A 15,093-nucleotide genomic window follows, 5' to 3' on the forward strand; every position below is an offset into this window, starting at 1 on the left:
TGACATCGCTGGAAAAAGGTCTGTATAGCTGTGTTCGCCAGCGCATGGCGCCTGCAACTGAGGTGGTGCGCCGACCAAATTTAAACAGCACAGCCAGTCTTGGGGCAAGACTAAGCAGAATGGGGAACTTAAGTGATTCAAACGTCCAAAAGGATCTCATTCAATAGAGCCTGACAGTAAAATATTACGCAGCTAGCTTCAGGAATTCTCGCGCGGTCCGCTTATGGAGATTTTACATGGGCCGTCCTTTCAAATCCTATAATTTTTGGAAATTGATTTCTAACTGAAACCACCCCAAGAAAAACTCATGTCGGAATTTTCTCCTTGTCCTCGTCAAGTAATATATAGGAAAAGTTACCTGGAGATGGGTAAAAACTAATTTCATTGACGACCTTCTGCTTCCGGTGGTATCGTTCCTACAGGTCTCCTTGTTCATGCACGTTTGTTTTCATTCCCCGTGCTTAACATGGAAACGAGTTTATACAACGCTGCAAAGATTTACCTACCTTCAGTCGATGGGTTCCAGATTCCGTTGAGTAGACATGACAAAGTTCTTGTCAGCATCAGAATCTTTCGCAAAACCATTGCTTTAAGTTTATTTCCTTATAAATTTCAAAGACAGCCATAATCTTTCCGTAATTGTTCATCTGCGTACGAGACCACCGAATTGCACTTTTCTTGATGTATTTTCGATTTTCGGAAGTGGTAGGTCAATTTTTGGCAGGATATTTCTCTTTTATGTCAGGTCATTTTTTCATATATATTCAAATATTTTACAAAAAGCCTTTTTAAGAGTAGAGTTTTAAGAAGTAACTGAACTAAAATTATTCCAAATGTTGAAATTTCTGCACCATATTTCCTATCCAAGGCACTGACGTAAATAAAACAAATATGGACTGGCAATGCCCCTAATCAGCTTACAAAGATCATTGAATGCAACAGCGGCCATTTTACCGAGCCTAATCTAAAGCTTATCCCAGCACTTGCTTGCCATGGTTCTCCCTGGCGTCAATAGATACAACGGAAAGCAAGCCAACCCGCGCCTTTGTATTCGGCTCGGTAAAATGGCCGCTGGTTGGCTTCTATTTCATACAAAGGCGTTGCAAGTCTAAATTTTTTATGTACGTTCCTGACCCAAAGGTTCCGGAAGCGCGCCATCAGGGATCAAAGGGCCTCTCTTTGAGATTGTATTTGAATACTATTATCATTGACATCGTAAGATAGAACACGTACTATTTACTATCGTCCCGGTGATTTATTGTCCCGATCCAAGTAAATTGCACTGAATGCACTAACAAGTTAAGATTACAATTTGAATGAAATGTACGTGTGTGATCTGCTTGATGAAATATATCATAGTTACAATCAGATACTGCACAGTGTATTGTCTTGTACTCATTACAAGTTACATAAAGCATACCTGAACATGTACACAGAAAAGCTTTGTAAATGTAGAACATGTATTACTGATTTGTGTCATTAACATTCAAATTTCAACTCGGGTAAGCAAGCCTAAGCGGTTTACTTAATAATTTTAACAGAATTCTTAAGGAAAGCACTTTTGAGTCCTGAGTATCCAACTTTATTTGTAATCTTCAAATCCCATATTTGGAAGACTTTTTGGTTTTCAAGATATATTAATGCAAATCTTCAATCTAACAAACAGTGAGCAAGAAAAGTTGCCGGAATTTTTCATTTTTGCTATGGTAAGTTTTCTTGTTTCAATGTCTCTTTACATGAAGACAAGCCATCGGGATGAGCAAATGCTATACAGAAATATTTGAAATGAGCTAAACTTTAGATATATAACTTGAACAGGAACCTTCTATCATTTAAGTCAATATCTAAGAGTTTCAGATGGCGCATCACATTTTCAAACATTTCAAAGAAATGAACATTTGTATTTATAAGATATTCCAATGTTATGCAGTCTATAAATTTAGACAGTATCATGTAATCATGTAACGCTGTTAAGTATAGGTCAACTTTTCTTGTATATGGTCTATAATTTGAGCAAGTTGAGGTTCAAGTACATCTATGTTTCCATTATTAGATATAATGAAATCCCATGTCACTCCATGGTCAAGATCGCATTCAGACTCCGCATCATCAATACCTACAAGAAAATAATATCAACAACAAATATCAATATAATGCGTTAGTGAGTATTATTAGTTGGTGACTTATGTGAACTTGGAAAAATGTGTGGTTTACACGAAGACTTGTCCCATTTTCAAAGTCCAGGTAAGTACAGTATGTGAAGTAGCCACACAGGACGCACAGTGGAAGAATACACAAGGTTGAAGAATTTAAAAGAAAAAAAAACGAAGCTAAGGAAATCTAGTAAAATTGATTCATGAAGAACTGGAACTTTGAACATGATTCCTGGTTGGTAAAAATAGGTGATAAAAGAATATCCCAACTTATTCCTGACTGGATGATAAATTTCACAATCTTGTTTTGTTATTTAACCTACACGGGGCCGGGGCAAACAATTCTGTTTCACTATGGGATAACAAGTCCCTTGCTATGTACCTGCCTGAGACTTTGTGAAACAAAATAGGTTTCACATCAAATACATTTCATGACGAGTTTAAAATACTAATGGAATGATTACCTTTAGTATACATAAATCCCCTTGAGGCTCGGACACTATCCTCTGCAGTAACTCTGATAGTGACAGTCTGTTTAGAGTAATTCTCTTTGAAAAATGCGACATCTGTTTGCCTTCGAGCATCGCTGATGATCCAAACTTTATGGTTAGGAGATGCACTTTTGATGGCTAGGCGACAAAAGTATGCAGGGTCTTTCTTACGCTGTTCCTCACCCCAGCTTATCATCTTTGCCCTGTGCTCCTCTTTGTAGCTGGTGGCATCCAGCAACTTATTGAAATCCAAGTTATTTTCCTAGGGAGACGAGAGCAAATGGTTATAATCCTACCTTGAAACAAATTACGTTTAAAAAAGGCTACATAAAAAATAATTCCTGGTTTCTCATCAGCGCTACATGTAGCATCCAAAAGTTGGCACCACATCCATCAAACTACATTGAAGGAAAAGTAAACACTTCAAAGGAACAAAAAAACATGCCTCACTGAATATTTCTAAAAGATAAGAGCCAAGAATCACTTTTTAAATAGCCCATCTTACATCAACAGTTTAAAGGATTCATGCAATGAACTTTTCCCACACTCGCCTTTCAGCATCGTTATCCTTTTCCCCAGTGTATGAAAATTGTTTAAAAGCCTTTTGAAGTTACTGAATTACACTGAAAAGTGTACTCATGTCAATCAATTAAAAATCGTCCAAGCTGCTCAAGACAAGTGAGGGCACTGTTGCTGTGACGTAAATTAGGGAACACACTGTTCGGTTTACATGCTTTCATGTTCACATTTTAATCACTATGTTTTTCTCTGAAAACAGTCATGACTAAAGGTTGTTTGCTGGCTAATTACACAACAAACAATTACCACAAGACATGAAAATCTGAAAGAGCAGTTCCAGCACTTTTTGTGCAATGAGGAGGTTGACTGTGTGGGATGGCATCACAATTTTGCTTAAACCTAACAGATTTATAGAGTACCACAAAAATATTTTTTTTAAGATTAATTGAAGTACAAGGTACAGTTTTAAGGTTTGTAGTAAATAATTGTATTGCCTTGTCCCCTTAAAAATTCACAGTTATGCAAACCTTTACATTAAAAATAACATCACAAAGTACTGGACCAACGTTTGTTAGTAAACACATCTACCGGTGTTGCTGTAAATGCTAGCACAGCACCACACCACAGGGGTCGAATTTAACCTTTTTTTCCTGGTAGCCAGCAGGACCAGTACTTCAAAATTTTCACTGATCCTGCTGAAAGTTTGGTGGTCCCATACCAGAACGGCACATGCAGCTGCTTGAGCAATCCTTGTTATGGCGCAGGCTGCAACAAATTTATGACATGGCCTGCCCGATGGGGCAGGCCATGTCATAAATTTGCTTGCTCGATAGGATCAACACTTGCCCAAGATTTCTCGGAATCCACGATAATAATGGTTATTTAACTTAGGCCTACTACAATACAAGCAGTCTTTTATTAGGCTACAAAACAGTTGTGCTATGCCTCAAAAAAAAACAAATTTGTGCTGATTGAATTGCATCAATGGGCACGACAGCTTCCAAAATTATCTCAAAAAGTGATTTACACCTGTCTTAAGTCTATGTAAAATTTTTTACATTCGAAAATTCACAAGAAAATTATAGACAATTCACATAGTGCTACTCAAGCGATCACGACAGCAAACTGGCCAACAATGTCCATGTATCGCGTGGTAAGTGTGCATGATGCATCAGGACCAGCGGGTGATAAACCTTGAGCCGGAGCCACGAGCAGAACAACCTCAAATTAAACTCATGAATGCAGACAACACATACATAAATAAGAGACCAAGTTCTGTGAATTAACTTGCAGAAAACCTCTTGCAACATCAATGTATTTTCGACCTGCAGCATTAGGGTTGCATCCACGACGTGTACGGCCGATGTACATGTAGAGTGGACATGTACAGCACAGGTTGGTTCTGGTTCCAACATTTCCATCACGCATTCTTTTGCATGGGTGCAGTGCGACAGGAACCAGAGCAGCTTTAATTCATTGAGCTTTGCGCACATGTTTTCACCACCGCAATAGCGGAACGTGAAAATAATGGATTTTTTTCTTAAAACAAGCATTTTAACGTGGAGAAAGGTTATTGAAAGATATTTGTGAAGACAGAAAAGACATCAGATTTCAACTGGCCCACCAGACCACCAGTTTTATCAGATCAGCTGGTCCCCGACTTTTTTGCTGACCTCGGGCTAGCGGACCACCATTAATTTCGACCCCTGTACCAGTACAAGGATACTTTCTTTGAAATTTGGCCAATCAATAGTCCTGCAAGTAGGCCTATGGCATGGATGGTCATGGCAGAATAAATCCTTATCCCACCAGATTCATCATATAAATATTGAAGGATGTGGTCTAACCATGGAGGCAGGAACCTCCGTGGTCTAACACACTTAATCAAACCAGACAATGACATACATGTACACATACCATGGAGGAAGTTTGTGTCCTTCCTCCGGATGCATGTACATGTAGTCGTAAAACCTACACATACACATGGTACATGTACTAACATGACTAACTTAAATGACACTGTAGGCCCTACAACTACCAATAATTGGTGGTAGGGCCTACAGTATTATTTAAGTACAAGAGTACTCATTTGACATGTTTGACTAGCAAGATTACCTTGGCATATTGGTGTTTGAGTGGTCCAGAGAGCCTCAGTATTGTACAAAGATCCGTACCCAATCTGTGAAAACAAAAAAGTCAAATGAAAAAGGCCCAGGTACAGATGCAACTCGTGATCGTCAACTGACTGATGAAATGACAATGAATGATACTGAATTAACTGAGCATGCTAAGTAAGTGATACATATGTCATCATGTACATGATGTAGGCTTTTCACAATCCAAAGTGTTGCACAGTTTAGTGTCAAGTTACAATATCCCTACACCACACTATAAAGCCACATTTATGATTAAATTACTACTTACCGCTCCAGCAAAATATCAGTGGTAAAATCTTTACCCGATTTCCGTTTACCACTAAATACCAGAACAACATCTGGAGCATTCATTTTCCTTTCTTGGTGAGTCGTATCTTGTTATATACATGTACATATATGTTCAGTGCAGCTTGATAGTGTTACACCCCAACTATGGTATCAGTCCCAACTATAGTTGGGTCCATCCCTACAAATGTCATGTCATTCTACTAGTAGGAGTAGGGCTAGATGAACGGGGTTGCACTACACCAAATACGCGCCTATAGAAAACACTGCAAAATCGCCGCACAGAAATAGCGCCACCTGATACTCTCATAAGGAGGTGGCCTCCGTTTTTGCACTGGAAATTCAAGACTATGGCCGGAAGATCACCTACCTGCATGCTTTTCGTTTCAATTTCATGGGGGTTAGCCACGAAAATATTTTTATATTCGTCTTTGAACGAAGATACCCCCAAAATAGCAGTAAAATTTCTGAATGTAGCCTTCCGCCTCTATCCAAAATAGGTCTAAAATTTGGGGCTTTTTGTGAAAGAAATGCCCCGAACTGGAAACTATCAGTCCCAAATTCGGGATTTATAGAAATATTTTTATGATGCCTCCTGATTATGGCCTGTTTTATTTGAAAAAATCCCGTGGGATCGCAAAATGTTAATGAGGTCGCGCGCAGAAATACAACCATTTGGTGGAATGCACCCACAGATGAAGTGCCACATTTTAGATGAATTTGTCAAGTGTGAGACACATTGACTTGGATGATGCTGAGACATTTTCCACAGACATTGGTCAACAATAGTTGGGCCATGTGATTCTACCTCCATGGTTGGGCCAGCCCAACTGCAGCACTACTGTTGGGACTGTCCCAACTATAGTTGGGGCTTATGCTATAGTTGGGACGTAACAATAACATGCATGAACAGTGGTCGTCTGCTTCTTTAGTCTGGTACCTGCAACATTTGTTTGGTAAAGTGTTCAAAATTTAACGGGGGATTTGTGTTGAAAGATGTCCTATTATCGATAACTTATTCCTCCATGGATAAATTAAGCTTAGAAATTATTGTTTAATAATGCCAATACAAAGGAGGTTATCAATTTTACCAGCAAAATTTTGGTTACTAATCCTAACACATCATTAGTTTAGCAAGTGTTGAGAAATTTTAGTTTTAATTTTAAAAAAAGACAGGTTACAAATTTACAGCCAGAAATGAGTGCGGTAACCAGAGTCCAGCATAAACTTTCCCAATGCTTTTGTATGTCCCGAAAGCCATCGACGTAAGTGGGAGACAGACTCATCTTGTTGTTACGTGACATTCCTACTTCGGGGGAATCCCGTTTCGCGCCCCTGTAACATGTTATTAAAGCAACCATGATGGCTATGCAGCTTGCAAGACAAGCTGAGTCAGTGTAGGCCTAAAGGAAACACTGGTAAGTTCCTTTTCAATTTTTCTTTGATTTTTTATTGTCATCTTTACAGGCATGAGCCCACAGAATTAGGAATCGCACGTAGCATGGTCACAGTTATGGCTTGACCATGTTGCCAACCCTTGCTTAAGTTGTAAGTTGTATTGATAATGTTACGCCCCAACTTTAAGCATAAATCCCAACTATAGTTGGGACAGTCCCAACTAGAGTGCTACAGGTCGGCTGGACCATATTGTTGACCAATGTCTGTGGGAAATGTCTCAACATTGTCCAAGTCAATGTGTCTCCCCTCCTTCCTCCATGCTCACACTTGACACAATTCATCTAAAATGTGGCACTTCATCTGTTCATCTAGCCCTATGACTGATGACATGACATTTGTAAGCAATATGACTTTGGCACATGCTGGCACACCATGCACACCGGAACTCTCTGCTGTAGTTGGGTCGGCTCAAATGTAGCGCTCCAGTTGCAACGGTCCCAACTATACTTGGGACAGGGACTGATGCTATAATTGGGGCATAACAATAACGTTGAATAAGAAGAACACATCATGCTGAGACAGAATAGAATTAAAATTTAGCATGTTTAGAAGCAGCCTAGGCCTAAAGCTTGTAGGCCTACGTGTTCAATTCCTTCCTCCATGGTTCAACCATAGCTCCTAACCTGATAATTGAGGCATTAGAACTCCTTTTTTTTCAAATTTTGAACTTAATCGGTCTGTGGATGTAGAAACACAAACAGCACTGGGGCATTAGAACTCTTTTTCAAATTATGAATCTGATCAGTCCAGTATGATCAAGTTAAAATTAGAAAAAAAGGAGCTCCTCAGTCATGCCAGTGAGTTATCTGGCATGTCTGGTCATGCAACCTACATCATGTATCCTCGATCTTCCTATTTCAAGGCCTAGTATAAACCTGTGGTTTGGAGACAAGATTTCCAGAAAACTACTAGGCCTAGGCCTATTGTACTGAAACAACTAGGCAGTTGAAATTTTTAGAGGTAGGCCTAGGCCTAAGCAATTCATGAAACAAAAAAAAGCCTACTTCTTTTTGTGCCCAGGCGTAGGCAGGGACTTTAAGAGGGTTCGACCGCATGTGCGAATAAAAATTCCTAGGCCTACCTAAATCTTTGCAGCTGGAAGATTACAAAATGAACGGTGTTGGAAATGTTCAAGGTCTAGGCCCTACATGTATTTATTGAAAGGGCAAGTCTTGCTGTTTGGTGTTAAAGTAGCATCTAAAGCAATTAAAACAACTTCAAGCTTAATTTTCCAGGTTTTTACAGGTCAAAAGAATTTTTTTCAGAAACGGGGAAATGAGTTTTGCAATAAAAATAGTATTTTTAGCCCACTTTTTTAACATGAAGTTCCTCAGTCTGTCAACATTTAACATTCTAACATAGGCCCTCATAAATTGCAATTGAAGTCTTCCCTTGCTCGTCTACTTGTGTGTCTTGACAATCTTCACAAGCTACACTCCCCCACACTAAAAATGGCACTCCTATTGTTATTATTCTATACTCCAGTGTTCTATGCATCCCTCGCCCATACCCCATAACTCTGTGTTAACCATCCACATCTGCCCTGCCTCAAATCCTCCTCCAAAAAAAATAAGTTTCTGAAACAAATATTTTATTAAAAGAAACAATTAGGCCTAAGTGTCCCTCATAACACATTCCTGGGAACTGGTGGGCTAAATTCACTTAATACAATATTTACTCTGCATTTACCCTTCAACCACACCCATTCATGAAAATCCACTAACCCCATAAACACCCCCTCTCACACCCTTTGTGCAGAGACGGGGACAGTACAGTAGCACACATCCCATCCCACCAGGGGTTTAGTCAGTGTAGTTCCTTTTTCCATGGAAGCTAAACCAAATTCACTGAGGAAATTCTGACAACAAAATTCAGAGAACTCTTCGATGCTGTCACACTGTTTTTAGCTTCCCCCCACCCAAGTATGCATGAATACACGTATGACCACCTTTATGCATGTCAACAAATTGTGTACATGTTTATGTGGATCAACCACCCAACCTCAGCAGGCAGGCAAGTAAAAGCTTGCACACTCAATTTTGGCTATCATAATTGGAGGTCTCAAAAGGTACATGTATACATACATAAGCTTGAACCAGGTGTGCACAAAGTGAAACTTTGTGCACACAAGTTAAACTTTGCACAGGTGCCAACTTTTTGCTTGATGTCACCTTTAGTGAGGGGTATTTAGAGTGCAGTGTCTACATATACATTGTACGTATCAACTTCTAGGTAAGGGTTTGGATTTCAGTACAGGAATTCGGCAAGCACCTGGTTGCACGTGATTACTGTCAAAATCATTCAAAAATGCAGAAGTGAAGTGTTTTCTACCATGTACATGTAGCTAATGTTGCACTCACTTTCCCTGCAGTCTGCACTAGAAAATAAAAGTTGAGTCCATTCATTTGCCATTCGTGCACTGTTTGTTTGACGTAACGAAAGTGCTCAAAATGGAAAGAAGTTGATGAAGTTTTAGCTCTGTGAATACTGTTTATATTCTGAATAGTTTTGATTTCAATGCAAAAGTTACAGAGTCATGTTTTGAATTGCACCCAGATTTAACATCCTGGGCATGTTCTTTATTCAGCCGATTGCAGCTACATGTACATGATGTGATGCACTGAAACGCTGAATTATAATAATCACATCTGTGTTATTTGTGTCAATATCAATGCTTGTTAAAAATAAATTACTAATAAATGACAATTTTCAAAAAATGCATCATTAGCTGTATGGTTTAAAAACTATACAGTGATGTTAGTAATAATGCGTGAAATTAAAAAAACAGCCGTTTTTGTTGTTAAGCTACTAGATACATGTACATGTACAAACACTTGAGTTTGTTTGTAAGTCACAGAAAAGTTCAGCAAGCTGTCACATCATTTGCTATTACTGATATCCACGGAGGAATATACTTACATTCAAAGCATCTGATTTATCAGCTTACGTGTATTTGCTTCAACATCTCTTGAATCCAGTCATCTTGAAGGAAGTGGGGAGGTCTGCAGTATGCCAAAAAAGAAGAAAGAAAACGAAGAATCTTCCAAGGAGGTTGGTGAAGAAGTCAAGATAGCTGTCAGTATTGCTGTCAAAGAGTTCAGACATGATGAAGGCAAGAAAGGTAAGACAGAGTTTACAGAGGGCCAAGGGAATAACCATATTTGTTTGCTAGACACAAAACTTATTCAAAATAACGACTCAGATTGGATATATGTTTAGGATATGAAAGATAATTATAGCCTATAAAATACAAAAGATTACCATGTTTCTAAGGGAAAACAATCTGAGAAGATGCCTTACCATGTTCTAAGTTGTATGCTTTTATTAAATCAAATTTCGTTGTCAATATTGATGCATTTCCTCTAACAGGATTTTTGCCACTGTTTTTGTCCACTTTGTTCTGTTTCAATTCATCCTCTTTGTTTAACTCTGTTGTTTACTTTCCCTGCAAGCAGAACTTGAATTCCCTTCCTCACTCAGCAATGCAGAAAGGAAGTACATACACCTACTGGCTCAGTCCGTAGGACTGAAATCCAAAAGCAAAGGGTATGTAGTGTGTTAAGTTTCAATAGGGAATAATGTTGTAATGAAATTAACTATTCGGTCAAAATAACAAAGGCATTTTTTCACAGGCATAAAAACATAATAGTAATACTCAGTTACCCAACCCAATATTAATAAGGTAAATTAAATTAGTCAACTAAAGATACATGTACATAAGCAGGCAATTTGCCTTGAAAAGTACCGGTACATGTATAATTGTACCTGTGGACTAAATAAATAGCCATTGCACTCGCAGCCATTATTGTAAAGAATATCCCACCCATAACATACTGTGGCAAAATAGGGTAGCTGTGAAGACTTGTGTTTAGTCTGGGTCATTAATAATTCATGCGCGTGTAAATCATGCATTAAACATGCATGCAGCAACCAATCAGAAGCGCGCAATACCTTAGGTCTGGGCGCTGGCTGCATGGGTTGCCAGGACTTGTTAAGATAGCAGCGTGCTAACAAGAACTCTGCGGAGTTGTGGCGTCTCTACGTAGTTAAATCTGATGTACAACCACTTGTGGTTTGGGATCTACTTCAAGTGTGCCTGGTGCAATCAGTAAGAGTGGCGCTTGTTCACAGTTGTGGGAGCTACTGATTACATAAGATCTCATCGAAGTTTGGGGCATTGTTAGCTTATTTAAGAAGTGTTGGATTGTAGGGTTAGGGAATCCATGTGAACCAATTAGTTTGGAAATTAGTGAAGTTTAGACTGGAGGGATCACTTGCTGTGGTTCCATGCTTGTTGGCATAGCGACGGTTCATTGCAGTCCTCGTCTGAGAGCTTGCTTTCCTCGTTGAGATTTACTGGGTGCAGGTTTCAGTTAGAGTCAGTGAGGACTATCATAATTGCCTTCTTAACCACTTCCTGCCGGGGACTCCGGGATCGGAGACGTATGGTTTATATGGGTGGCCGGGGTCTCTGAAATCGGACAAAGGAAACAGGGCCCTGTAACAAAAGACCATACTCCGAACAAAAGACCAGGCTGCCGGACATTACTGACATTTTTCATTCTCAAAAGTGGTGATAAGGGTTTGGGGCATTGAAAGTGAGCGGATTACCACCGGGGACAAAAGCGTTCCACCACCGCAGCGATGAGCCACACAGCACCGCTGCACGCTTATCTGGCCCCTATTGAAAAGAGGTCAGCAGTGCACTATTCCAGGTTCGTGAACAAAAGACAGTTATACAACACCGCACAATCTGGGCTCTGTTTACAAGGCTGCTGGCCTGGCTGAAATACTCAGGCGTCAATGAAGGTTACCTGTCGACTTAGAGTAGTGCCTAAAAATTATTTGGTGCGGCTATAAACGACCGTTAAATGAAATGATGAATTTTTGAAGGATTTTGAAAATGGAAAAAAATGACAGTCATGCCGGCCCAGCATCATCAACATTGAAAAATGCCCCGGCATGAAGTGGTTGATGGACTAACCCTGTGTTATGGCATAATAACTTGAAGTGGGTGAGGGTTACTGAAGTCACCTAAAACCTTGTTGCAGTTTGGGAACTGTGTTGCTTCGTAAGGCAGTATAGATTATTGCTGTGTAAGTCTACCCTGTTGTGCTGTATAATTACGAAGGTTGTCTTTGCTTGTGTGGTCAAGACTCGTCATTGTAAGCCATCGGTAGATTATGTAGACTCGAGGGTTACCTGTTGACTTGAGGGTTACCTCTTGACGTAGGGGTTACCTCATCATTAACCCCTTGATGACGGGAATTTCTTTCCGAAAGCCGACTCCAAGAATTCCAGCCTCACTTGGCCACGAAGGCCACCTGCCAAACCGCAAATTCTCGGTTTGTGGCCCTGCGTGCTGTGCATGCTTTGAATTACATGGTGAAAAGGCTGATTGTTCGGTGGCATGAGGCTCTACTCAAGCTTCCACATTCCGTGTTGCCTCTTTTCAAAGTGGGGACTATTGTGAAGTTGGTGATTATGATGCAAGTTCGGTCTTTTCATTTCTGGGCTACACACAAAGGCCAATTACCATATATACAAGAGCCAGGGTCTGCCTTCGTTGACCACGTAGGACGAGCTACCTGTGAGGATCATTTTGTACATAATTAATTGCTTTTGTATATGAACAGTAACTGAAGCTCTGAAATCGAATAAGCCCATCATATAATTGTCTTTGGAATCACTTGTCACCGGATATTTAGTCCAGTCCTGTATCATCACATGTATTGGCATTTATTGTAACCTTTATTGAACTTGGAATCAATTACTTAATCACAGAGTAGTGGTAAATTTCCACCAAATGAACAGCCCTTAAGGCATACATGTAGTCCACATAACTGATATCCCCCTTGCATCAGGATAGACGCTTCTTGTGTAAGGTTAAATAAATACATTTGTGGGGTTTGGCCAGGTCAATTCTATCTCCGATCAGGCCAGTCTGCTGGTCGGCCACAAAAAAGTGTCAGTTGTCCTGCCACAATAACATGTTTCAAGCAAATCCATTTTATTTAGTTACAATTAATCGCTGCACATAAATCCTTTGTAAGTTACACTATGGAATGGATGATACTTATGTTACAGCAGAATGAATCCATTGTGTCATTGGAACCAGAGTTGTCAGATGCAGGCAGTAAGGAAATGCTACTGGGTAATTCCAGAAATTAGGGGTCCATTTGTTTTTCGTGTCCCTGTCACATCTGACATTTGATTTTGTAAGTTCAGAACACGTTTTCTAATTTCCGAGAGTGATGAAATAATGCAAGTAGTAATAGTTTGAAATCAATTCCGGTGTTATTTCCAAGTCAAATAACAAAGGTCAGATGTGACAGGGACACAATAATGCCACAGTTTTGGACCCCTTATTTCTGGAATTACTCTACTACATGTACGGTCCATCAAACTTTAGCTGTTTGAACACTTAGTAGCTCATGCAGTTATTTCAGCAGTTTCATACAATTTGTAAACAAGTTGTCTGTTGAGGGCCTCTTTATAAGTACTCCATAGGGCAAAATCCAGGTGTAGATTCTATTTTACTTCCATTTGTCTTCTTCACAGTAAAGGAGCCAGTCGCTACCTGACATTGTACAAAAAGGAGAACACCAAGCAAGGCAGTGTAACAACATTTGATCTGACTCGCGATTCTCGCAATGAATCTCATGGTTTACTTCAACGATTTCCAGTCACTCAAAAGGAGAAACAGGAGCTTCAGCCTCGAATGGAAAGAAGAGTCTTTGGTGTAACAGGTAAACCTTGGCTTAGATCATTGTATTTTTCATTATTTTACCAGCCTTTGAGTAACAAGTTCGTGATTACAACATGGTCATTTAGCTTTTCTCAGTAACTTTGTAATAACCAGGGTTGATTCCAGAGTCAGTTGCATTTTGGTGATTTCACTAAGGATCATGTGCACCTATTTGTAAATAAGTTTATAGACAAGTACACATACATGTAATTTTAGAATTTTAATAAATGCATTAGAAACAGGTGTCCTTTTTACCTTGACATAACACGTAATTTGTCTGATGCTAGGTGGACAAGCCAGAGATATCCCTAAGACCACAGGTAGACTCAATAATGGCATTCCGCAGATTCCACCAAGGAGGGCTCCCTCTGATCTAGATGTATTTAGACAGACCTTGCCAGTGTATCAAATGAGAGATGAGATCTTGCAGATGATGAACAGGCACAGGGTATCCATGATCTGTGGAGAAACAGGGTCTGGCAAGACCACACAGGTATCTGCATTTACTTTAATCCGTTGAGCATGGGAGAGTTTCTTTGATCCACAGAACATGGGAGAGTGTCTTTGATCCATGGGAGAGATTCTAATCAAATTGATGGATAAAAAATGAAATGTCTGAATATAAAGTAGATGGGAATAGTAGGGAAAAGCTATTGTCGTGTAATTAACTCCTGGCCATCATACACATTAACCACTTCATGTCGGGGCATTTTTCAATGTTGTTGATGCTGGGCCGGCATGGTTATCATTTTTTCCGTTTTCAAAATTTTTCAAAAGATTCATCATTTCATTTAACAGACGTTTATAGCCGCACGAAGTAATCTTTAGGCACTACTCTAAGTTGACAGGTGACCTTCATTGATGCCCGAGTATTTCAGCCAGGCTAGCAGCCTTGTAAAAAGAGCCCAGATTGTGCGGTGTTATGTACATGTAACTTTCTTTTGTTCACAAACCTGACTCAGTGCACTGCTGACCTCTTTTCAATAGGGGCCAGATAAGCATGCAGCGGTGCTGTGTGGCTCATCGCTGCGATGGTGGAGCGCTTTTGTCCCCGGTGGTAATCCGCTCGCTCTCAATGCCCCAAACCCTGATATACGGTTTCAAAACAAGGCTGGATTATCACCACTTTCGAGAGTGAAAAATGTTGATAATGCCCAGCAGTCTGGTCTTTTGTTCGGAGTACAGTCTTTTGTCACAGGGCCCTGTTTCCTTTGTCGGAGTTCAGAGACCCCGGCGACACATATAAAGCATACATCTCCGATTCCGGAGTCCCTGGCAGGAAG

At 39.9% G+C, this 15,093-nt stretch overlaps 2 protein-coding genes across 2 annotated transcripts in view; one reads left to right on the forward strand and one right to left on the reverse strand.

The window, feature by feature from the left end:
- Positions 1 to 1,235: 1,235 nt before the first annotated feature.
- Positions 1,236 to 5,836, reverse strand: LOC110984740 (phosphomevalonate kinase-like). The gene is made up of 4 exons (XM_022245211.2): positions 5,588 to 5,836; positions 5,279 to 5,342; positions 2,618 to 2,906; positions 1,236 to 2,116 (listed from the first exon to the last, which is right to left on the reverse strand). The coding sequence occupies exons 1-4, from the start codon at positions 5,668 to 5,670 to the stop codon at positions 1,971 to 1,973; spliced, it is 582 nt and encodes a 193-aa protein (XP_022100903.1). The 5' UTR covers positions 5,671 to 5,836; the 3' UTR covers positions 1,236 to 1,970.
- Positions 5,837 to 6,660: 824 nt separating this feature from the next.
- ythdc2 (YTH domain containing 2) overlaps positions 6,661 to 15,093 on the forward strand; it is a 31,055-nt gene continuing 22,622 nt past the window's right edge. The window contains exons 1-5 of the mRNA XM_022245160.2: positions 6,661 to 7,022; positions 10,041 to 10,183; positions 10,518 to 10,608; positions 13,624 to 13,811; positions 14,098 to 14,303. Coding sequence (XP_022100852.2) covers positions 10,072 to 10,183; positions 10,518 to 10,608; positions 13,624 to 13,811; positions 14,098 to 14,303 — 597 coding nt within the window. The 5' untranslated portion in view covers positions 6,661 to 7,022; positions 10,041 to 10,071. The remainder of the gene's footprint in view (positions 7,023 to 10,040; positions 10,184 to 10,517; positions 10,609 to 13,623; positions 13,812 to 14,097; positions 14,304 to 15,093) is intronic.

This window comes from Acanthaster planci, linkage group LG05 (genome assembly GCF_054643075.1).
Source record: "Acanthaster planci isolate LZ-2023a linkage group LG05, COTS_SCS, whole genome shotgun sequence".
NCBI lineage: Eukaryota > Metazoa > Echinodermata > Asteroidea > Valvatida > Acanthasteridae > Acanthaster > Acanthaster planci.